Raw genomic sequence first — 25368 nt, 5'->3', positions numbered from 1 at the left:
CGCTGCCCAATGAGCGGCGCCGCCCGGCGTCACGTGCCCGCCTTTATATAAGCGGCGGCGGCGCGGGGCGCTCCCGGCGCGGGGCGGCAGCAGCATGGGCCGGCGGGGCCGCGCCGCGCCCGCGCCCCCTCAGCGCCCTCCGCCGCGCCCCGGCGCCCCGCGCCGCCCGCCCTGCTAGAGGCGCAGCCACCCCCCCGCGCCCTGCCGCCATGGGCTCCCACCTGCCGCCGCAGCAGCGCCCGGAGCCGCCGCTGGTGCTGCAGCTGGCGGCCGGGGCTCTGCAGGCGCAGAACTTGGAGCTGTCGGGCGGCGGCCTGGGGCCCGAGTGGCAGGTGCTGCTCCGGCGGGCCGACGCGCTGGCCTTCGGCGGGCGGCTGCACGAAGCGCTGCCGCTCTACCAGCTGGCGTCCCGCCACCAGCAGCTGCGGGCGGAGCAGCTGGAGAAGCTGGTGGAGTGCCTGGCGCAGAGCGTCCGGATCAAAGAGGGGCTGCCCGCCGCCGCCGCCGGGAGCGGCCCCCCGCAGCCCCGCGAGTGGGACGTCTTCGGGTGCCGCAAATGTCAGGGCTTCCTCTTCGAGCCCGTTTCCTTGCCTTGCGGACACACGTTCTGCAAAAAGTGCCTGGAGAGGGACCGGGCGGCCGAGTCCCGCTGCGTCTTGTGCAAGGAGGAGGGCAGCGCGGCGGCCGGGCAGCTCCTGCGGGTCAATGTCATCCTCAGCAACCTGCTGGCCAAGTGGTTCCCCTGCCAAGTGAAGGCTTCGCAGCTCCGGCACGAAGGGAACCTGCTGTACAAGGAGAAGAAGCTCCAAGCCGCCCTGCAGAAGTACAACGAAGCGGTCAGCCTAGGTAACGGCTTCCCCGCCCCGGCGCACCCCCCGAGCGCCGCGCTGTCCCCCGCGGCGGGGGAGACGCGAACTGCCACCGGCCGGGGCTCGCCGGGGACCGCTCCGGCGCGGCTCGGCCCGGCCGGGGCAGCCCCCCACGTCCGGGACTGCGCCGGGGCCGCGCTCCCGCCTGCCACCGGCTCCCCCGCGGGGGGCGGCCGCCGCCCGGGACGGGCCCTGGGGAGGGAGGAGGGGGAGCCCCGGGGAGGGGTGGGGGCTCTTCGGCCCGCGGTGAAACTGGGTCAGGAGAGCAGCGGTTGCGTAAGCCGGAGCCTGCGGTCCGGCGGGGCTCCCCCCGGCCGGCGCCGTTGTGTAACCGGCGGGGCCAGGCGGGAGCGGGCCGCCTCGGCCGGGGCATCCCGCCGCTCCCCAGGAAGGGCGCTCGGCGGGCGGGCCCGCGGGGCGCAGCCTGGCCCTGGCGACCGGCGCCAGGCGCGGAGGAGCCGCTCCTCGGCAGCCCGGGGCGGGGGAAGCGGTGGGGGGCCGCGGCCGGGCGGGCTCTCCGTGCCTCGGCGCGGTAGGCGCCCGCAGGGGCTGTGCAGGGAAAACTTTGGATGCACCCGTTTCCAGTCTAGTGTGAGGAAAGGCAAGTAACGCTGCACTCGGCAAGCGGAGAGTAAAGGCGAGGTAAGAGTTCGGTTTAAATAAGAGAGTGCTCCAAGCGAAAGCGTACAGCCCTCACCCAGCACACGCTCTGCCGTGATGCTCCAACGCGCCGTGTGTGCAGCAGGCGATCACGTTATCTGCGCTGCCGCGGCGTTACCGGATTCTTTTAGTTGTCACTTGTTTTCCTGTGTTGAGCTACGGCACGAAAAGATCCTTATGTATCCTTTAAAAACTTTGATGCTAAAAATTTTGAAACTCCTCCCTGCACTATGACAGCATTCTTCTTGCCGCCTTAAATGTCTCCTGTATGTTTCTATCCACCATCTGATCCTCAGAGCTGGTAATTTATTGTGTGAGCGTCTCGGCGTTTATTTATGCAATGTTCCCTGCAGTTATATAATACATAGCTGACATTTTGTTTGGAGTTGCCTAAAGAGGTTTCCAGATTTCATTTAGTACATAGTTATCTAAGAACTGGATATTTTGTGGGTTTGTACAACTTGAAAGCACCAACATGTGGGGTTTTTTTAAAAAAAAAAAAAAAGGAATAAACCTTATGTAACTAATTTTTAATTTACTTCAATCAACCAATTTTTCTGTTTCCTACAGCTCCAAATGACCACTTACTATACAGCAACCGGTCCCAGATTAACTCTACCTTGAAAGCTTGTGAAGATGCATTGCACGATGCAGAAACGGCATGCAGGCTCCAGCCTTACTGGCTGAAAGTAAGTTCTGACTCCAGTTGTACTTTGTTTTAAAACCTTGATACTACCCCGATAGAAAGCCATTAGAATGGTCAGACAGCTGAATCTGAGGGAGGCTTTAAGTCCTGTAACTTCTTGGATGCCTGTGACTTAGACATTTAACCATGATATTCTTGAGCTTCATGGGGTGAAGGAAGAGAGTGGTAATCCTGGAGGATGAGCTAACGCTATTGTCATTGACCCGGATGAATCTCAAGTTCATGAGCTCTGTAAAAATTGAATGCTGTGCTTATATAAATCTACAAGGACGTAATGATTATTTTAGGAGATTAATGTAGGGGAAGATTTTTTTTCTCCGAGATCAGCTGGGCTCAAGGGCTGTGAGAATCATACTTGCTTGAGTTAGAGAATATCCCAGTTCTGCCTGTAAGAGTTTTTAGGACCGTTGTGGTTAAAAACCCAGACACTGATGGTGTCTAGGTATAAGAGACTGTTACAGTGATTCTCCCTGCCTAACTTTTTCTTCTCTGGAGAGATCTTTTGTAATTTCATCTTGCTTTTGTTGCATATTCTTATGACAAAAGAACAAAAGCTGCAACTATGGATGTGTTTCATTGCAGGGTCACTTAAGGAAAGGACAAGCATTAGCTAATCTGGGGAAAACAGAAGAAGCTTTAAGAGAGTTTCTATTCTGCCTTGCTCTAGATACTGGGAACAAGACAGCCAAGTCTGAGGCACAAAAGGTGAGTTCCCTGAATCATCTGGAACTGCATCATTGTTTTCAGTGGCCGTTTGTAAAGGAGGCTAAGAATTTTTCTTCTCTCCTCGCTTCTCTCTCGTTACTTCAAAGAGCTGGATGGAGACACATATCCAGACTGTTGTTCAGATTTATGTGTATTGCTTACTTGAAGACAGGGAGGTAGCAAGAAAACATTCTCAGCAGGCGCTATGTAGAAACAGTTACAGTGTTAGCATCAGCAAATCTAAAGTAAAACTGAATTCTTAATAATTGCCACGCACAGACTATTGTGATTCTCTGTAGTCAAATTTCTCATCTGTTTCCTAGCCTGGCAATGTGTTACCAATGACAGAGTGCAGAGGAGGGGGAGTTGCTATTGAATGTTGGATCAGGCCGTTGACTGGCAGAATGCAACACGCAGCACCCGTCAAACTCCACTTGGGAGCAGCAGCTCTCTTCCTACCGCCAGTCGTGCTGCGCCGAGTATCAGTGTGTGAAGGAGGCGTGAAAGGAAGCAGTCAACAAAAGAAGAGCTGGTTTAAAATAGTTTTTAAGGGTTGCTAATAATTAATACTAAATAAGCAACAAAATGGATCTGCAGTGAGCAGCCTACAATGTGGTGTGTGGATTCTTAAATGGCTTTTGTCAAAACTGCTGTTTTGCACACCCCTCAAATCTCTGATGTCCCGTGAATCAGTGTTTTGACATTTGACCTTTTTTTTTGTTGTCGTAGCTAAAAGGCTCAGTGTCGCAGTGATAGTTTATGGTAATGAAAATGTAGTAGTTCTGTTTTCCTTGCACTGAATTTTCTTTTATGGCAGTGAATTCACACTTTTCTCCATCACTGGTGGGATGGGAACTTTGGGGTTTCTGTGTGCTGTAATACATAAAGCTTTCTAAAAGCACAGCAGAATTCTTACAGTAAAGCACTGTTGATAAAGGTAACAGAGTATAACCTGGATGGCTGTTGTGCAATCAAGTTTTTATCTCATTTTGTATATGGTTGAAATTTCCATCTCCCCTGAGTTTTTTGTCACTGATATTTGGCAGTTTTGGTCGGTTGGTTTTTTTTTCCCAGTAGGTTCCATGCAGTCTTTCACTGCCATTGTGTCATGATTTGTTCTCATAATCATGCTGGGAGACTTCCTGTGCACTAGAGCAAAAAGAGCAGGAACAAACAGATATGTTTCTAAATTCTGATTCCAAATAGCCTTATCCAAGACACCTAATTTCTGAGCAGCAGGGTTCTGGGAAAAACTAGGCTTCTTATGACTCAAAGAATTACTCATGCACTCATCAGACACAGAGTTCATCCATGATGCAATATTCTACTGGGTCATTTCCAAGGCTGTTTGCATAACAATGACATACTACATTTTACTAAATTCTTCGTGTGCAGCTGTGATGTTCTGCTTGTATTAACTGTCTGTCTGTGTTAGTTTTGACATAGTGTGATCCTGTGGAATCCTTTTTGGCTTTAAAAAGAAATCTTAGCTGTCACATGGCTTCCTCAGGCATCAGCAGGATCACCTCAGTAGTATGTTGAAATTAGTTTTTGAAGCGTGAATCTTCCATTCAGCTCTGTTTCTTTCCTTAAATAATCATCTGATAAACTATGTCGCAGAAGTGGCTACAAGCTGCTACTTGAAACATTCACTTATTTTCTGATAGCGAATGAAGAAATAGCATTTTTCTACTGCCTACATTTTTTGTATTCTCACATAAGTGAATTAAAAATAGCTACAGTTTACAATATCAGAGACGTTTACTTAACTGAACTTGGATTAAGCCTGTGAGATGAGTGCTTTCTGTACTAGTAAACTCCAGTGAAAGCTTCTGATGTGCAGCAAAAAACATTTAAGATGTTAGTAATTGCTGGTGAGCTCTGAACTGCAGGACAAAGAGGACAAAGGCATGTGTGTGTCACACCACAGAGAATGGTTAATAACTTTATGGGCTTATTTAACTCTGAAAGTGTCTCTTGCTGTCTGGCCTATATTGCATTAGCTCTTGCACTTTTTGTTCTTACCCTAGTTTAAAGGGCTCTTTAAATGGTTTTAACAAAATCAAGGATGCTTCTTTCGGTTATTCCCTTACTTGCTTTTTCATTTAGAGGTTGCAAGGAAGGAACTAAGCAGTGAAGTATTCTGTTTTATATCACAGCTTCTACTTAGTTTGTTTTCACTCATCCCGGGAAATGCTCAGGAACACTTACCCGATATCCTGCAGCTGTTGTCACATCACTCTAGATTAAAGGGGAATCTCCTAAATTCAGTGGGATCTGGAGGCACCAGCCATAACCTACAAAGGTTGCTCAAGGTAAAGATCAAGTCTGATGTGTGGTTCTTAATTTGTTGTGTGTTTTATGTTCACATTGGGAAGCCTTCTCTCCTTTTCACCTCTGCGAGACAGGAGGATACCTTTTCTCAGATTTTTACTGAGTTTCAGAAGATACAAAACAAATGTTGATTTACTGAAGTCTCTTTATTGGATGATTTTCTCTTGAATAGAAGTCCTCTGTTGTTGTTCTGATAAATTTTATGCCAGAGTTGAGTGGGTTCTATTCCTCTAACTGTCTTTAGCTCTTCCAAGTAGTTGGTAGTGGGAAAGGGTCTCTGAAGATTGGATTGAGATACCCTCAAAAGCTGTGAAATGCTAAAATCTAGGGTTTCAGCTTGAACTGTAACTGATGATGTCCGTGACAAAATCATCCTGTGTTCAGATGCTATATGCTGCTTAGAGGTTATTGTAGAGCCACATAAGATGTATTATCTACTCCATAAGTTTGGTTTCACAGCCGTAGTTTTGTAAATGGCTGTAGAGGTTTACATTCATGGGTTTGTAAGGACCACTTCTGCTTCACCAAAATCTGAACTTGGAGGATAAGTTTTGCCTATACTCTATGTAGGAGAAAACTCCACTAGTCCTTACAAACAAAATGGTAGGTTTTGAGCAGCCTTGTTGAGACTGATAAGAACAATTAGTGACATTGCCTTCTGGAAAGGCTGTTAGGATATTCTGATGAGAAATCCTTTTGTATGACCCTTTCATGAAGTCATTTGAGGGACAGTTCACTCATCTTTCTGCATGTTACACATCACCGCAGCTCCTGATCACAATCCACAGTATCTGCTTTCAGGTTCATCTGGGGAGTTGATGTGACAAGCTGATAGGTGATGTCCTGTGCAGTGGCTGCCCACAGGTGGTTCTGTAGCCATAATGGGATAAAGACTGATTGTTTTATTCTTTGCAAAAGAAATCTGTCTGACTAAAGGAAGCTCCCTGAATTTTCTTTGTTCTAAATTCTGTGTGTTTATATTGCTTCCTTAAAATAAGCTCACATTGTTTTGGTGGTTTTGATGGTTAATACCATCGTTATGATATAAACAATAGGCATTTTTCCATAGGTTAAGGGATAACAGTATATTTAACCTGAGATCTAGCCGCATTTCTGCCTGAATCAAGTTTCATGACCAAGCTAGAGAGCCACACATAAGGGCTGAAAATACTCGCTGCTGTGGCAGGGCTTGGAGGGGTGGGGAAATAGTTTGCTTTTCTTTTCTTCCCCATTAAAATCAGGCCCTGACACAGCAATTCTCAAACTGTTGCTTCTTGACCTACAAAGTCCTTCCTGGTGATGCATAATATTAAAGACTTGTGACAGGTTTGGGGCTTTTTCCTTACCAAGTCGTTGGAAGATTGGTCTAACGTCAGTCCCCTCTTCACACAGGTAAATGTGGAACAGAAAAAGGGTTTTCCCGTTCAAGAGGAACCAAATGTAACTACATCTGGTAGTTTGAGGAGATCTGTACAAATTACAGAGAGTAAAAAGGACTGCTCGGAGGAGGAGAACAAACTCACCTCCATGCCAGAGTCTACCTTTCTCTTTTCCGAGAAGTGCAGCCTCCTGAAAAGGAAATGCTGCTCAGAGGAGATGAGGAATGCTGAGGTACCCTGCAAACTGATGAAGAAAGGTATGTTTACACACAGGCTAAGTCCCATAGCACGCAATCAGTGGAAATTCTGCTTTTATAATACTTAGAGGAAGAGGGTCCAAATTACACTTTGACTTTTATATTTTCTCTTTGGCCTAGTCAGGGCATGATGTGGAATCTTTGGGGGGGGGGAGGTGGGAAATTATGTTAGTCTAAAAAGAGGGCTAAGAGGGTTGGTTCAAGTGCTTGTTTATCAGCACAGCCCTGAATCTTTTAAGGAACATCAGTGTTGCGCATGGTCTTAGCACTTTCTGGATCAATTAAAGTTTAAAAGCACAAACTGTTTGTTCATGATATCTGGCCTTGTTTTCACGCCGTGGGATGTATTTACAATGGTATGACACAAGAATTTGTCTCACTTTAGACTTCCAACACTAATAAAAAATGTTTTGACATTAATTGTTAATGCAAGGCTAAATTAAACCCTCTAAGTGGGTATAATGTCACCAAAATTAAGGGGAGATACGCTGATTTGTGCCAAGGCTGCATTTGTGCTTTGCATAGGAATTATTGTAGTGATGCTTAATGGTTCAGTAACGTACAAGTGTATACAATACACATTTAAATATCAGATGCTGCTTGTAGATACATGGAATACCACTGTGTTTACATAGTTCTGTTCAATTACGTTATGTTTTTTGTTATTGATAGATACAGTTGATCCGAAGGGAAGTAGTACTGGACAACATATTCCATTTGAATTTGTGGATCCATCAGATCTGGACTGCTCCCTGTGTATGAGGTACCCCTTGTTTTCTCATGGAAGTCTTCAGCTTTTAGGCTGTATCTCTTTCCCCTTTATGACCTAGAGATTTTCTAGCTTACTCGGTACTTATCTTTCCCTCTGACTTGAAATTAGTTTTTATTATAATTGTTACCCCAGTGATGCATTTCTAGACCTTTGGTTCTGAACACTGTTGATGAATAGGAACTTTTTGACCTGCTCTAGGCTAGTGATTGTTTTGGAAAGGGCACGTAAGGTCGTGTGAGGGTTAAGCATGTTAGTGAGGGTGTCTGAAAGATTTCCTCTCCCCACTTAGACATGCCCACCCACTGACACATATCGTGCACAAAACCACAGTTTGTCCCGTGGAATTTGTAGAGCCACATATGATGTTATATAATGCACAAAATAGCTTAAGACACTCCATCCAATGAATATTCCGAGTATGTAAAATAAATACTGCATGTAAAATAAATACTGTGTTGCTGCTATTGCAATAGGAGGATCTTGCAAGCAAACCAGAGCATGTTTTTCCTCTACTGCTAAAGAGGTGTGTTCCTTAGTTTACTAAGGCCATCGCTCCATTTGCTTGATGATCTCTTCTTCCAGTTAAACAATAGTTATTCTTGGTGACAGCAATGACTTGATAAAACACGGGGTTTATCAAGTTTTAGATGGAGTTGTCAACTACATCTATTCTACTCCTTGCTTTGTAAAAAACACTTTAACTTTGGCAAATACACCTGTGGGGCTTTGTTACTGACTTAGATGGAAATATTGGGAAGGTGTTTCAGAGGGGTCTTGGCCTCTGCAGTGAGTGGAGATTAGGTCTGTCTTTTGAATTACCCAGATTTATCAGTAATGGACGTGGGGGTTAGTTTTGCACTATATTTTAAATTCTTAAATAGCAGATAGCCTCTTCATGGATTTATTTCTGAAGGCCTGTGATTTGAGAAAGCTGGATTTCTTTTTGTTGTTTGTATGCAGGGAGGGGCAGAGGGGGGGCAGGCTTCAATTTATTTCAGACAAATTGAAACCTTTGGGGGAGCAACTGCCGTGTTGTTTGATTTGCTTCTGCTTGGAATAAATCAGATCTACCCCTCTCCCTCTGTCTGCCTACAGCTGAAACGTGCTCCAAAAGTTTACACAGCTGTCAAAACACTTGATACTGCTAAGAGCAAAACTTTCCTCTAACAAAGCCACACAATTAGTCTTAGCTGGTTTTAATGAGTCTGCATGTTTATGATCATTATGTCCACAAAGCACTTTTCAGATGTTTTTAATAAAATTAATTAGCCCTACTTCCTCATCCTTTATGTTAAATCAGAAACAGCCAGGCTACAATACATTTGTAAAGGAATTAGCTCAAGGATTGCCGATTCCCTTACTGTCTAGAGGATGGTGATGCTGATCTTGTAATTGCAATCACAGATGCAGGCCTTGCATCAAGAAGGATGTTATCTTTGTAACATCACTGCAACAATGAAGGCTAAGGGAAGCTGTCACAAGATCTTTTCCTGGCTATTAATGCAGATTGATTATAATTATTTCCTGCCATGTTCTTCAGAAGTAGTTTAGGGATTTGGATCCTGAGATACTTTGAACTAATTACCTAGTAACCTACTGACCTGTTCACAATTAACTGCAGGAGGTGTTATTAACCTATTTGTCTGATGGAGTGGCCAAAATGTTATTGATCTAAATTCACTCCAGGAGCAAGCAGAAAAGAAAAAAGGAATAGTCAGAGCAACATACTGTTGAGAAATAAAGGAGCATTACTCAGCAGGAGTGAATATTTAGTGTTACGATAGCTTAAAATGATGTCATGAGAAATCTTGGTGTATAGTGCTTCTTTCTGCAAGTCATGAGGCTTGGTCAAGGTCCCCTTAGAGTCATTAGGAAAAAGCTGCTGCTGGCTTTTGTGAGAGCTAGAGCAGAATCATGCATTTTAACAGGAATTTCTTGTCTAGCATTTCAGATCAAGTCACTCACTGCTAAATAATTACATATGCAAACCAGTGCTTAATGAAACATATTGTAGAATTCAGTACTTTACATAAACTTAAAGCAGTAAGGTAGCCTTGGTGCAGTGAGGTTTCTGTTCATGAAACAAAGAGGGTTTTCAGTTATACAGTCCAGTTGCAGTAAGATAGGTGAGGTATTTTAGACACTTGCTCATATGTTGCCTTGCTTAAATGTCAATATTTATAGTAACTAATGACATTTAATAAACTGGCTATGGTAATTTTGTTAGGAGCCAATTATGTTCTTAAATATACTCATCTTATTAAAGATGCTAATCAGTGTGAGTTTACATATTTATAATTTCCACGTGAATAATAAAACTTAGTGTATTGTTTTGATAAACTAATATTTTAAAGTAAACTTATTAATTCACTTAAATTATAATTAGACTAATATTTGAAACCTTAAAATGCTTAGACAAGTATGTTGTGAAATAAATCATATGCCAAACAATTTCTAGTTTTGAATGTTTTCTATTTAAAAAAACCCCATTTCCACATTATTTAGGTCTCCTTAAGGTACTTACTGGCAAGGAAACATCACTTTGCAATTTCACATAATCATAATAAGTAAAAAATCCTTACATGAAAGTAAGTGTCACAGAGGTACTTGAAATGGGTAAAGTATCATGATACTTTGAAGACCTGGCCTTATATATTTAAATATTTTTCTAGATGAAACATGAACCTAATATCACTCATTTTCCAGAAAAGCAGTAATTTGAAGGTTAAAAACCGACTATTCCAACAAAACTGCTTTCCAAGCCCACATTAGAGTTGGCAATAATAGTTTATTGCAATCACTTATGTGGGCTATTACTGGAAATAGCTATTTTGTGCTTACCTCTACACATACAAGTAATCCCATGATTTGCACAGTAATAGTTGTGCAAGTATTGCTCAGTTTCATTGGAAAAAGTCAGATGGTCCAACTTCTGCTCCTATTTATCGCTCACATAGAAGGAAATTAAATCCTAGCTTGTTGGAAGTTAATGACAATATTCTCTCACATTCACTGAAATCAGAATTCGTGGGCTGCCTTTCATGTTAAGTGACAATACAAAAGTCTAAGCTCAATAAATACAAAAGTTGCTTGAAGAAATGAAAAGCGAGGAACAGCTTTATCCCAGGAGTAGTTAAGTCAATTAGTGAATGAATACAGCTTTTTTTTTTTGATAACAGCTTTTTCTTTTACTTTGGTACACGATATTGTTGTCTTTTTGGTTTGGGATGTTCCAATCCAGGCTCTTCTATGAACCTGTCACTACACCTTGTGGACACACCTTCTGTCTCAAATGTCTTGAGAGATGCCTGGATCACAACCCAAAATGTCCACTGTGCAAGGAAGGACTCTCAGAGGTAATGATGCTTGGATTTTCTCAGCGTAAATTCAAGGGCACGAGATAGGATCCAGTAGCACTTTCAGAAACCTTTGATATTTCCCAACTCAAAAGAAATATTACATAACTTAAGAATGTGACTTTTTAAAACGCTCTTGTGACTTACAAAGCACAGACAGTCTCCTCTGTTCAAACCTTAGGGTGACCTGTACTCAGAAAACCTGTAGGTGATTTTACTTTCCAGATTTCCCAAGATAATGCCTGTAACCTAGGGAATAGTTCAATAAAAAACTCTTTAGTGGCAGTGCAAGCTTAAAAGATCATTTTGATTTGCTATAGACATAAGAAAATGGAGCTAACAAATGACAACCTTGTGCATAGGCCCCATGCACTTTGAAATGCTAAACATTATCTATAACTGCTTGCGTGTGTCTTTACTGCAGTGCTTGGCTATGAGGAAATACTGTAAAACAGTACTAATGGAGGAGTTAATAGCTAGATATCTTCCAGAGGAACTCACTGAAAGAAGAAAGATTTATGAAGAGGAAATAGCAGAGCTTTCCAAGTATGTAATCCATTTATGTAAAATCCAACCTTTAATACTATTGCTGTTAGCTGATGAGTGACTCCTGCTGCTGTGGAACATGAGCTAAGATGCTGACAAAGGAGCTTCTTTCTTGGTATCTTGTGATTTCAAAGAGAACAGGGTCCAGGTGAAATTGTGCTTTGAGTTAGCGTAAAAACTGGACACTGATAAACCATAAACAGAAGTAGAAGAAATCCAGAAGGTTGCTTTATAAACAGAGTATAAAGAAATGTGGTTGCTTTCAGTGGGCCTCCATGAAAGCCACAGTGTGAGACAATTGGTGGAAGTAGTCTCACCGGCTGGGAGTTGGAATGTACTGGGTAGGGAAGAAATGGGATTAAAGAAAATAAAGTAAATAAAAGCAATAGTAGAGTTGTATTAATGTTCTCATGAGCAAAACCAGAAAGCATAACTAAAAATTATTCTGCTAGTTATCACTTTCCATAATATCTAGTCAATTAAGGGGAAAAATAGTTTTAACTTACTCCATTAAGAATTTTATTCTAAAGATGTTACAGTTTCTGTTTAGGAAAAAATCATAATTTTAAAGAACACGTTTATTGCATAAAATGTATTTTATACCTTGTCAGTAGTTCGGTAAAACATCGTATTTGATTTGTCCTTTCTTTTTTACAGCCTGAATAAGAACGTTCCTATATTTGTCTGCACCATGGCTTACCCTACAGTCCCATGCCCTTTGCACATCTTTGAGCCGTGTTACCGCCTGATGATTCGAAGGTGCATGGAGACCGGCACCAAGCAATTTGGGATGTGTATCAGTGACCCAGTAAAGGGGTGAGTGAGCAGCACGCTTGGACCGTGTGATGTACCCCACTGAGGCTGGAGCAGGTCTCTCTGGAGAGGGGCAGAAAGGCCCATGGCTGTAATATCTGTGATAGCTTCCCCGTAGAGAAAGTTTCTTCCTAATCATGCTGGCTAAAGACGCTGAGAAGACCAAAGTTTCTCTCTTGAGCACTTAAATTCTAATATGACTGCTCATTTTTCCTGAAACACACGTAGCCAGGGTGTATTACATGAAGTTGAGCTGTAGATCTCTTGTAATACTTGAAAAGGAAGTGTATTTTCTACTGTTTTGAAATCTGAATGCTTTGGCACAAGAAATCAAATTGAAGTGGCAGTAAGGTGTGGTGGGTTTAGGGTTTTTAAATTATGAAAAGAATAGCAAAGCTATTGGGATACATTTATACCTCCACTGTTCTGAATATAGTGGAGGCTGCAGGGGTACACCAGGACCTTCATAAGGACTGGCTGAGCATTTACACTGAGCCATTACAGTCAGTCTTAGGTAATGACTAATGTCTGTCTCTGTACTTAGCTTTCCTCCCTTTTTATGGTGTATAGCTACAGGGTAGGTATACACCATAAAAAGTACAATGTACACAAAATACATACCTACAAAGGAAAATCTGCTGAAATTGTGGGAAAACATTTTTCTTTACAGATTTCATAGTCCTTCAATAATTCTAATATTCTGAATTGCACTTGTTCTTCTGTACAAATTGACTGAATTTAGGATTATGGAGAATGTGCTTCTGAGCTGTATAACTTTCAATTTCATAAGATGTTCCCTGTATTCCAAAACATGCGGTTAGTGTTAATCAGATTAGACAGCCTGAATCTTCCTGATAGTTTTGAAAACAATTGTGGAATAATTTGAACTACAGCAGGTCAGTACTATGAACAATAGAAATGAGCTGACACTGGTAAATACCTTTGTGGTAGGGACTGGCTGTATGGCAGTTCTGTGGAGCTAAGGGTGGAGAGAATAAGACTTGTTTACTTGCTTTTGTTCTGATTTCAATAGGTTTGCAGATTATGGCTGCATTCTGGAGATAAGAAATGTTGAATTCTTTGCTGATGGTCGCTCTGTTGTAGACAGCATCGGCAAGAGGAGATTTAAGGTGATACAGCACAGTCAGCGTGATGGCTATAACACAGCAGATATTGAGTACATTGAGGATCAAAAGGTAAATTTAGAAATATTTAATTTAATCTGTATTACATGTGAAATTCTAAGCACATATGTTTTCGGTGAGTTGGTTTTTGTAGAACGGTTTCTAGTAAAACAAATTTGTGGTATTTACTAAGTGCTCATGGTTAAAGATGGGAAGCATAATACCTACCACAAGCACGCACATGCACTGCCCATCTACTGAAGAGTGGTTTTCCTAGATGTTTTTAGCAGAAGACAAAGCTAAGTGAATCCAGGATGAGGTCTTACCATTCTTCTAGACAGAATAACTGCAATTTATAAGGGGGTGGAGGGGAACCTGCCTCCATTTGCATGGAAGCTATTTAGAACACTTGCCTTTGGGTAAGAAGCAGCAGGATTAGGTCCACTACACCTTCAAAATTATTTACATTAATTCTTATTAAAAAAAAAGCTATCTAGGCAGTCAAAGTATTCTGGGTGATGTAGGAGCTTTTGGTATACAATGAGAAGATAAAATGTCTACTCTGAGGAGCTGCTAATAATTTTTTTTTAAAAAAAAGCTTTGCATAATCTTTTCTTGTGTGTTGTATGATGTTTATGTAAATGTTTTTTTGTATAGAAATCCAGAAAGTTCTTGTTCTGCAAATAGGTTTCTTTGGTTTAGAATATAGGGTAAGAAAGTGAAGGATTTGATAGACTGGGGTGGGGGAGCAGAATATGGGACACCAAACTAGCTTTCAGGATTTATCCCAGAAGTCTCTTGGCATGCTTTTCTTTTTTTTTCCTTTCCCCTACCCACCCCAGAAAATCCTAAAAATTAATCTTGTGCCTTCCCCAACAGGCAGACTGAACTAACAGTAACCTTCTCTTTACTCATCTCAGGTGCAAGGACAAGAGTATGCTGCATTACTTGTTCTCCATGATTCCGTCTACGATCAGGCGTATATGTGGTTTAACTCCCTCAAGCAAGCACTCAAAAGTCGAATTCTCAGTCATTTTGGTCCAATGCCAGCTAAGGATCCTGACCCACAGGTACTGAGAATCAGTGGCTTATGTAACTTTTAGAGGCAGAAATAGCAGGGATATCCGATAAACTGGGAGGCCTTGTGTTTTAAGATGAAAATATGAATACTCTTCATTTATCCTGCATAAGCTAAGTATCTAAGTTATGTTGCCATACATCAGTAGCACGGTAGCACCGTTGCAAACAAAAAGCTCAAACTGGTAATTTCTTGAGACTACTTAACCGACTGGAGTAATCCCAGGAGACTTAAGTGCCTTTTGGCCTCTACTTCCCCAGTTAAATGACTGAGAGAAAATAGACAAGAAGAAACTTGGTATTCTTGTTCAAGGACTGCAAATGGTAGGGATCCTAAAATAACAGAATATAACAACAGAAGCTAAGTATGAAGTAGTGTCATAAAGTATGAAGGGAGGCAGGAATCCCAAAGAACTGGGTCAGTAATAACATGGGGAAAAAAGTACATTAAAAAAACATCTAGAAGGCCCAACCTATAAAACTGTTGCTAGAAATAGAAATGCATCTTGTTTCTGCCTTCCACATCCTATTTTTAGGAAAGGTTGCAATTTGTTTCAAGCCAACCTGTAATCACAAGCCGTTAGGCTGGCAATGAAATGACCTGCTTGCTAGACAGTTATCAAAATACTGCGTTTTCAAAGTTAAATCTTCAAAAACAAGACCTTAACAGATATATGTATCCTAATTTCTCTCTTTTTTTTTTTCCCCTTACTGCAGGCTAACCCTAACGGGCCAGCCTGGTGCTGGTGGGTTCTAGCTGTCCTTCCACTTGAGAACAGAGCTCAGCTCCCTTTCCTTGCCATGAAATCCCTCAAAGACCGCTTGAATGGCATCAGACGTGTCCTTACATTCATGTCTCGTACAAGATCACGGTGATGGTGAGAAGGAGAGCTGTGAAGTCTCCCACAGTACTTGACTGTAGACTGTCTCTTGTAACTTCATCTAACTGCAATAATGTCTTACAGATTTGAGTGTCAGGATGTTTCAAGCCTGAATTTCAAAGAAAATGAGTTATAAAGAGCAAGGGATGTTTATGGATACTTCAGTAGTTTCCATCTGGAACTCTGAGATGATTATTCAATCACTGCACTGCTTAATTAATAACAAATGTGATAGAACAAAAAGTGATCTTGTTTGCCATAAACCTTTTAAAAAGCTTAAGGGGTTTTTTAATTTATTTTAATTTTTTTTTAGTGGATAAAGGATAAACTGTGCAGTTTAATGTGAAGCAGAAATAATAATGTTAATGCATTATTTCAGTGAACTGCAAAGTCTTTTATTCCAAATGGTTCAGGTTTTATATAGCATTGTGTAAAATAATGTTCACGACTTCCGTTTGATAATTTATTTTTGCACTATGATTTTTTTGTTTCAAAATGTATATTATTTACGTGTTCATTCTCTAAAGGAAAGTGAGCTGCTCTATTTATTTATAGTGTTTTTACCCTGTATTTATGACTGGGGGCAAAATGATGATTCTAGCAGTGCACAAGCAACTGCTTTGATAATTTTTCAGATATTTGTGTTCAAATACTTTTAATGTTTTTCTACTTATCCCCAGTTCTACTGTAGCCTAAGAAGGATTTTTTTTCCCCCCTGAAACAGCCTGCCGTGAAGTCTTTGAATACACAGATTATGTCTGAGATAATTCAAGCACAGTTGCTGGAGCTTGATCCTGTGCTTGCAACGAGGTTCCTGCTATCACAGAACAGCCAAGCACATGCTTAACCTTAAGCCTGAGCGTTAAAGCGCTTGGGTAAATTCAAGTATTTGATCAGTTGATGTCAGTGGGAATTGGCCGTAGAGGTGACAGAAGGATCTATCCCCTAATTTTTCACAGAACAGAGAATAACTTGGAGTTGAATTTATATCTGAACTCTTTCTTCCAAGAATGAATAATGGCTACAAACAACTGTGAAGAAAGAGCCACAATATATGAAAAGCGGCTTCTAAAGAGATCTGGAAGTACTGGTTTCATTTCATTGTAGGTTACTACATAGTTTATTTGGGTTTTTTTACATCAACTCTTGTTGCTGTTAAGATCAGTTTTATTTCTTTTAATTGTTTGGTGGTATTTGGCTTTGGAGTGTGTGTATGTGGGGGGAAGGGGAGAGTTATTTTGAACTGTAGGACTCAGAGGGCAGTTTGTGTCACATGAGAAGGAATATGTTGTAATAAATGCGATTTATTTCACCCCAATCTTCAGGTTTCTGTTAGCTTCAAATCTCTACCCAGCCATTGCATTTCTCTTAAGAGATTGGGTAGTGTTGCTAATACTAGTTGACTCCTAAGGAAAACAAGTGAATTTTAGTGTGATTACTTCTAGCTATAAAGCAGGTAAAAATAGGGCAGAAATGAGAATAGGAATTGGGTTTGATTATTTTTTTAATTTTTTTTTTTTAAATCAACAGTTCACACTTGTTTTGCTGCTTTTACTGCTTTCAGTGTACCGCTTTCCGGGACTGATCTTGCCTCTATCTGACTTTCACTGATTTCAATGTGAGCAGAACTGGGCCTTTTATTCTAAGCTACTGTTTTCCTTTTCAGTGGGGAAAAAATAGATTGAATTGAGAACGTTATGGAATGCTACAAATTTCTTTGTTATTTTACCCTGGATAGCGCTCTCTGCCATTCCATGCCTTTATGAAAAAATGCAGTACAATTTAATGTCAATTTTATGTGTGTTTTTTCCATCATCATCTCATCAGAAATATTTTAGTTAAAAGTAATTTCCATACTGTTAAGTTTCCATAAAACTACCTTTGTTCCCCCTCTTGTTAAATTCTATAGAACTTTTCCATAAGGGTACCAAAGAAACGAATGGAAGACAAACATGTTTCAACTTTGTGATGCAAATGGAATATGTATCCAGTGTTTGCACTGAGCTACTTTAGAAATGCTACAACTTATTTCCATACTGCTAGATTGCTGCACTTGTTCCATAGGTGGTACTTTACATGCTTCTCTGTAAACAATGTGTAGAAATACATACATGTTCTGGACAATGAGTGTATGGTGACTGACACCTGCTATGGCATTTGTCTTCATAAGTCAATAACAAAGTGATTTCTAATTGTTTGGAAGTGAAGCTGCATTAAATGCAATTCTTACTTAAACCATCATGTATCATTGCATAACATAAGGGGCCCATATTGCTCCCATAGAAAAAAGCTGTCACTTTGTTACTCTTAACTGTGAGAAAAGGAACTTAAATATCTATTTTGAACTGTTTTCTCACTGACATCATTGTTCTTTTTTCCTGCATGCTATGTCTTCTACATACTCATATTCTGCCTATTTTGTTGATTTAGAAACTGGCATGGAAAGAATCCTTGATTTTTAAAAGCGAATATTGTCTTTTCTATTAGCCTTGAGTAAAGCTGCCAGAATTTCTGAAGCAGAAACTTGTGTACATGCCCTATATCATGAATGCCCAGTGTGTTTGTTGCAGCCTGGAAACACTGGACCTACTGCATGTAACGCATACAGTTGATCTGCATATGCACAACAAATCAAACACACCAAGAAAGTTCATCTGTACAGGTACAGTGGCATTCTGTCTGGGACTGCTCTGTGGCCACGCATCCTAGATTAATGGCTAAAGTCTTCAAATTTCATTAGAAGAAAAAAATACTGAGAAACAGATTTGCTAGAGAATACAGACGTGTCCAGGAAAAGCTGGACATGGACTAGCCTTAGCCTTCAGTGAGTTGAGATAGTAAAGGTTCAGTAAGGAGGTTTAAAAGCCAAAAAATCTTCTAGTTATGCCACAGTATTGCTGATTTTTTTTTTTCAGGTTGTATTAATCAGTACAAGGATGTAAATGCAACGTTTATTACAGGCATGAATAAACAGCCGAACAGATTTAAAAATACCTTCACTTTAATTATAGAAATGGCATTGATCAGGTAAAATACTAATTGGGGGACTATTATTTAAGCTTCTCACATTTTTCTAGACACCAAACCCAGTCCCATAACTAGTTTTGTTCATCTGTTTAAAAAAAAAAAAAAAAACCAAACAACTGACTCAAGCTTGCATTTCCTGTGTGGCCAGAAGTATTGATTAATCTCTTGTGAGGGCATAATGCATAGGCTTCCTGCTACTTCTTCAAAGAAGTCAGTTTCCATTGACCCTAGATCACTGAGTTAGCATTACTAAAATCAATATAGAATTTTTTTTATTTCCAAGGAAATTAGATTTGTCCCCCTTCTAAAAAAAATAAGGGGGAAGGAATACAAAAAGCAAGTCTTCCATAATGGGGACAGAGAGAGAACCAAGAATAGATCAAACTATAACTGAGTCAGTGCCAGTCTCTTGGGCAGTATGACCTAAACATCTCCCAGAGATTTCTTGAAAGTTTTAGACTTTGTAAGATAGGGTTTTGTTAATTTGAAATCTTGTCACTTTTCTGTAAATTAAGTATTTAACAAATACATTAAATAACAAAGACTGGGTGTATTGCCTTTCCAAATCCCTGTACATCTACATTATATGATTTCTAATTAAAAACAGTTGAAGTTTTCTGCAGGCAGTAATACTAATTTTTTATTCCCATATATAGACAGACTTATGACACTCAAAATAACTTTGCTTTGTCTTATATGCTCCTTTGTCTAGCAATAACTTCAGGGGATATGTTTCCATGAAAAGACCTTGGCTAGCATGACTTGGTTGAACGTAAACCTGAGATAGGACTGGATTAATCAGGAGAAATCATGAAACCTGACAGCAAACTCAGACGCAGTTGTGGAAAGCAGTTCAGTAGTTTTAATAATGGAATGATAAAATAGTGTGATAAGATTTAGCATGATAACGGCCTAAGTGACATTCTGGTGTTGTAAAAGTTCCTCTTACATTATTTTTTTTATTTTAAGTGGTGATACCTTATCTCCCATTACCTTGTAGCAATAAGAGATACCAGCTGTCATACTAAATGGCTGACCTGTTGCTTGGCCAGTCCTTCTGTCCTGTATGTCTAGTTGCTAACAGAACACCTGAACCATGGATTTCTTAATCCAAAGATTATTTTAATCTAAAAAAAAAAAAATCATGGATTTGGTTGTAGCAGGTCTGGCTTAATCTGTGCTGTAGAGAAAGAGCTTTATAAAATTAAGTTTTGTTTTAGATGGTCCTTCCATAGGATCACAGAATCCCAGCTTGGAAGGGACCTCAAGGATCACCTGGCCCAACCTCTCTTGGCAAAAGCACAGTCTAGACAAGATGGCCCAGCACTGTCCGGCTGAATCTTTAAAATTGTCTAATGGTGGGGAATCCACCACTTCCCTGGGGAGATTATTCCAGTGGCTGATTGTTCTCATTGTGAAAAATTTTCTTCTTAATTTCTACTTGGTGCTGAAGTTTTACTGGTGTTTAAATTAATAACAGACAGGAGTTATATTTAAATGCAGTGTTTAGGAATGGAGAACATGTTCACAAACTCTTATTTAAAAAAAAGTGTAAATTAAGTACAGGGGTTTTGTGCGTAAAAACCCAACGGGACTACATGCACTTAGGGTAGCGCTCCCCCTTCCCGAGTCCTACATCAGATGAACTCAACCCCTGCTTAGTTCTCATTTAATTTGTCAGCTTCACAACCGCACTTGTAACTGGTGCAGCACATAGTTGAGGATCTGGGGTTTATTCCAAAGCCCAGTAAATCACTGGAAGTCTTATAGCACAGAATAATGGTAGTTTCAGCAAAGTCACTACTCTGAAACACTTTGCTAAATAAATATTGTCTGGGTACAAGAAACTAATCTGCTTAGACAGGATTAAAATGGTGGATAATAAAAACCTGAACTATTACATTGACTTACTCATCCAGGTATCATGTGAAGTGCTTACTAATGTTGGAGTTTCATAAGGTCTAAAGTAACCCTCACATAGAAGTGCCTGTATTCTGTTATTGCCATTCTTGAGCTTTTTAATAGAGTCATAGCCATATATTTTATAAATATAAACATATGCACCTTTAAATCTTTACATTCAATTTGCAGAACAAAGGTTTACAGAGCAGAAGTGTAGCAAAAACAATGTAATAGCTTCTATAATTCTCTGGTGAGGAACGGGAGAAGTACAAAAACGAGGAGCAAAAGACTATCTGTGTAAGATGTCTTAATTTGGCACCATATACTTGTCCAATTTAATTCCATCAAGCTATGTGGTTACAAGAGTGCCAGAAACATATCTATCAAGCCATTTTAAATAAAAAGTTTTGTGGACTTGTATATTCCATTTGTTTGTAAAACATCCTTTTGTGCACTGTAATGAACTTGAAACGAAACTTAAGTTATACTCTCATATCACTGAACAGCGTACTGTTCAGCTACCTCTACATAAGGTTGAAGTAATTTGTTTTTTCCAGATTTGTTCACATTGTCATATAAAATATATTTTAAAAAATCATAGTCCAAAGAACCTGTATGTGTTTGTAGATGTACTTATAACTATGTTGTACCTACAAAGTCTGTGTGGAGAGTTGTTTGCTAATTAAAATTTTTGTGTTCTTTACTCTTTGGCTTGCATAACAAAGAACTACAGAGGTGAACAATTATTACGCATGAGCTGCTTTTTTAGGTGTTTTAGATAAAGGAACAAAGAACAAATCCTAGATCCTGCAGTCACACAGCAACACTTGGTGTGAAGGAACCAAACCATAGAAATGAAGTTGTCCAAACCTCATAACTTGTAAAGGACATCAAGTGCTTTTTTTTCCTCTTTGCTGTAGTAAAGTAAGAATAATGGGAAGTGAAGAGGGCCTGGCTTACAGCACTACCATGCATTTCTCTGGACTTTGGTACCCCTCATGCATTACTGTTTGCTTTACAGGTTTCTGGGGTTTAAAACTATAACCAGGATACCCTTTCACTTACAGACTCAGGCAAGACTGAATCCCAGCCACATTTAAGCTGCATCTGTGAGGCGATGAAAGGACTATTCTCAGTTAAGATCCCTTAACAAAAAGTTCCATAGAATTTTCAAAGTCCTTAACTTTTATAGAAAAAGCTAGAGAATAGTTTTATTCATAAACCTAAGATTTAGAGGAGTGGCTCCATATCTTATTCTACTAAAAATGTGTATGAGTTGCCAAAATTTTTATAAGTTACATATGTATGTTCCTTTTGCCTTGTCATTTAAGCAAGATGTGGCATGCTTGTGACTTGCTGCCTAAGTCCCAACCATCTCTGGTATCAGAGATTGGCTTGCTGGTCTCTTATGTAAGCTTGTTCAGGCCCTGTATTTATTTTAGAATCCAGGGCACAGGCTAAGACTGTATATGGTAAGTCAACAACTAATTATGTCAAGACTGCTGTTTTCTATAACAAAATACATTTGCATCTGAGTAGAGGATGTGTTTTGGTTGAAGTGCTTTTCCATCAGGAAATAGTAAATAGCCAAAACTGAAGCTTTGCTTGGGAACATGTTGATTTAAACTATTCCTTTTAAGTGATGATTTTAGTTTTGAAAGCTTTAAGAATGGTTATAAAAAAGTGGTATTTAGATGCAGTATAAAGCAGAGAAAATTTTAACCAAATATAGGATAGCAAATTATTTCCCAACTACTTGCTCACTGTGTTCTCATTTTATAACAGTGTACCTACACAGATTTATTCAAATTGTATTTTAAATATTCTAAAGTCATCTACACTTACATAATGCTTCATATTAAAATGATCATCCAAAACTGATCTCTGTCATGTAAAGCAGTTCAAGGGAAACTATTTATTCCAGTCAGCCTTTGCTTCCCGGTATAGTTCCCTGACACAAGAACCTGCACTGACTTCCCTGGGACTTGGAGCAGGGCTGTGTGCCGGGCTGAGCAAAGGGAAGGACGTGCCACACCATAGCTCCTGGCTGTTACCTGCCACAGCTTTGACAGTTTTGTCATTCAGCTGTAATATGCTTTTTATTCTGTAAAGAAGATGCCACAAAATCCTGGAACATCTCTTAATGTGCTGTGGTTCCCTGTATGACTGAGTGAAAGGTATGGCAACATTTTTGAGTTCAAAAGATGTAGCTGACTTCTTAATTGAACAGTTACTTAGCCTTTGCTATAGCAGTCGTGGATTGATTGACTGGCCTTTACTCCATACTACTCACAAGCAGTAACAATGTAAGGTATGAATCCTCTATCATCCTCTTGGCCACATGTACAGATGAAGGAAGAACAGAAACTGCATTACTAAACTATTGCAGGGTTTCTTTAAGTGTATTTCTAATTTTCAAACAGATTTTTATCAGCAGTCACTAATACCAAGTTCTCCAAAAACTACACAATAGAAGAATAGATTATGTCTTGCTTACTAGTAAACAGTAGTGTCGTCAGGCCCCCTTTACCAGAAATGTTATGTTTTTAACTAACCAGATAAATTGTATATTGATACCAAAAATTTATATATAGAGCCTCCCTGAAGAACAGAGCACTGACATAAAGAGTGAGATTTGCTATGAAGACTAGCCTTCAGCTGCCACATACTGAACAGTTTACATCTTTCTTATGATAGGATGGCTTTCAAGTTGTTAAAGCAGAAAAATTACTGGCTGAAAGAATCTATATAATGAAAGCCTGCACATGCTGTCAATACTGGTTTTATGCCAGTGTAACATCTTTTGTTTCAGTAGATCTGCTCTTGATTTATAATGCCATAAATGAAAGGAGAATTAAGCTATTTATGTAAGTGACTTTATTTATATAACTGACTTATGCTGTGTTATGTGATGGAAAAGAAAACCAAGCACATGCCTTTTTTGTTTTCCATGAGCTACAGAAAGATTTTGTAAAAGTAATGCTAATACTAGTTTTCTCTATGTGACATTAGAAGTTCAGTCTCATCCGCATGGAGGTTTTATCATGAGTAGAATACATGGCAATAGATGACATGATAATGTGGAAAGATTTTAGCAAGTCTGCAGACAGTCTAGAAAATGTGAATGCTGAACATCACAATTTAGACTAAGTTAGTTCAACAAAGCAATTGTTATTCAGGCTCATCCTTGGATGAGTCAGTGATTTGTACTGTGACTATTAGTACTGAATGTACCATCTAAAATTCATTTTGAAAGATTACTGAAGCATTAATGATTTAAAAGTGGTTTCTACAAGTATTTTTTATCAATGAGAAGCCAAAGCACTATTAAGGCTAAGGAGCATACACAAGGATTTTCAACATAGCAGAATTAGGGTCTTTTCACATGCTTTTATATTGTTTTTTACTCCTTGGTGAATGATGACTATATAATATTTAGGAAATCAGGGTCAGTAGAGTAAATGTTTCTGTAGCAATTTGGCAGACTCACCTTTCATAACTCATAAAGTCACTACTGGAAAGGCACAACTGGGTCACAGAAGTGCATGGTGGGATGCTGCTTTCCAGTTATGCAACCAGGGTAACTAAAGGTTAGAGCAAGCACTTGAATAACGAGCTTTTTGCCAGAAAGAGTAGAACAGAAAAACACAGTGTTTTTAAATGCTGGCTTCTGAGCAGCAGCCGCCTAACGTGTCTAGTTAGGAGTCATCAAACCGAAATAGAACCGGATGCGTCAGAACTTTGAAGAATGGCAGTTCAACATCCCAAAAGAAAAATACATCTGCTTGTATTCCAAAAGCAGATCCTACCGGTTCTCTCGTTCCCATAGATGATACTAGAGCCATTTGCAGCGTGCTGCTCAGCTTTTGCTCCCGGCCCACTGTAACTGGCTTCATCACTCATCTCTTGCCTTTTTACTTTCTCCATCATCCAGCAACATCTTCAACTTTAAGGAATTCCACAGTTTGCCTCTGTTCTCTTTCCTGCTTCTATATGTATGTTACTGGATTAATTCTCATAACTATAATTATCGCAGAATTCTTACCTAACTTCTGACAGACGACAGAAGAGGGAAAGGAAGTTGTGTTTCCACACTATAAAGATTTTCCAAGGTTTGAAGGGCTAGGACCATAGCCCAGGGGCACAAATTATGACATTAACTAACAAAGAACTCCCATCAAGTTTGGGGATACTAGTTACAAAAACGGAACACTATTGCAAAGAGACTAAATAAATGGTGCTCTTTTAATCACAATTACATCTCCTGTTACAGCTGCACACCAGATAAATATATTAATCAAAATGACCTCATTTTAGGCATGCGTGGCAGTGTGTTATATAACCATGTTAAGTATGCTATTTTATTTCCCTCCTGCCAAGGAGAAATGGTGTTTGTCTTACAAGAGTTCCAAATAAGTCTGGTTATAAAGTGATGGGGAAAAGAACAGGAGGGAGAGACGAAAGTGAGAGAATTAATAAGCAAAATGACTCATTCCCCAAGTGCAGAGGTGATGTTGCACTCCACTTAAATCTCAGTTGTTCTATAGGAAGCTAATGTTGTCACCAGCAGTCTCAGTATTCCTAACATGCCCAACATTTCTCAGGATGGGAAAAACAGATGTGTTACAAGGATGGAAACTACGTCTTTTCAGACCTCATCGGTTCACAGCATTCCTGTTTTGTTTTCAAAGCTGTTTGTGAAGGCTGCCTCCACAAACAAGGAGTTTGCAGAATCCCCTGCCACTCTTTTTGTTGCTCACTTCTTTGGTGAAAAGTGGAGTTCAATTAATTCTTTTCTAGTGCTACTAATGATGCTTTAAACAAGCTCAAAAGCACCCTTAAAAGTAGAATACATCCCCCCACACACATAACAAGGCTGAGACTCATCTAGATTTATCCTGCACTACAGAAAAAAGGACCAAGAGGCGTACATTTTTGCAATATAAGATCACTCAGCCAG

General features: G+C 40.1%; 1 protein-coding gene across 2 annotated transcripts; it reads left to right on the top strand.

Annotated features, from left to right (window-relative positions):
• Positions 1-117: 117 nt before the first annotated feature.
• LONRF3 (LON peptidase N-terminal domain and ring finger 3) lies at positions 118-21112 on the top strand. 2 transcript variants are annotated; one of them, XM_074883169.1, is made up of 13 exons: positions 118-846; positions 2100-2218; positions 2818-2940; positions 5100-5255; positions 6667-6910; positions 7583-7673; positions 10924-11038; positions 11463-11584; positions 12242-12400; positions 13431-13593; positions 14442-14591; positions 15316-15476; positions 16204-21112. In XM_074883169.1, the coding sequence occupies exons 1-12, from the start codon at positions 210-212 to the stop codon at positions 15472-15474; spliced, it is 2238 nt and encodes a 745-aa protein (XP_074739270.1). In that variant the 5' UTR covers positions 118-209; the 3' UTR covers positions 15475-15476; positions 16204-21112. The 2 variants fall into 2 exon arrangements, with proteins under 2 accessions (XP_074739270.1, XP_074739271.1); XM_074883170.1 differs by lacking the exon at positions 5100-5255 and having other exon boundaries at positions 15316-21112.
• The last annotated feature ends 4256 nt before the right edge of the window (positions 21113-25368 follow it).

Source organism: Strix uralensis, chromosome 13, assembly GCF_047716275.1.
Source record: "Strix uralensis isolate ZFMK-TIS-50842 chromosome 13, bStrUra1, whole genome shotgun sequence".
Classification (NCBI taxonomy): Eukaryota; Metazoa; Chordata; class Aves; order Strigiformes; family Strigidae; genus Strix; species Strix uralensis.
The sequence above is the reverse complement of the archived record's forward strand: the minus strand, read 5'-3'. Positions and strand labels throughout refer to the sequence as shown.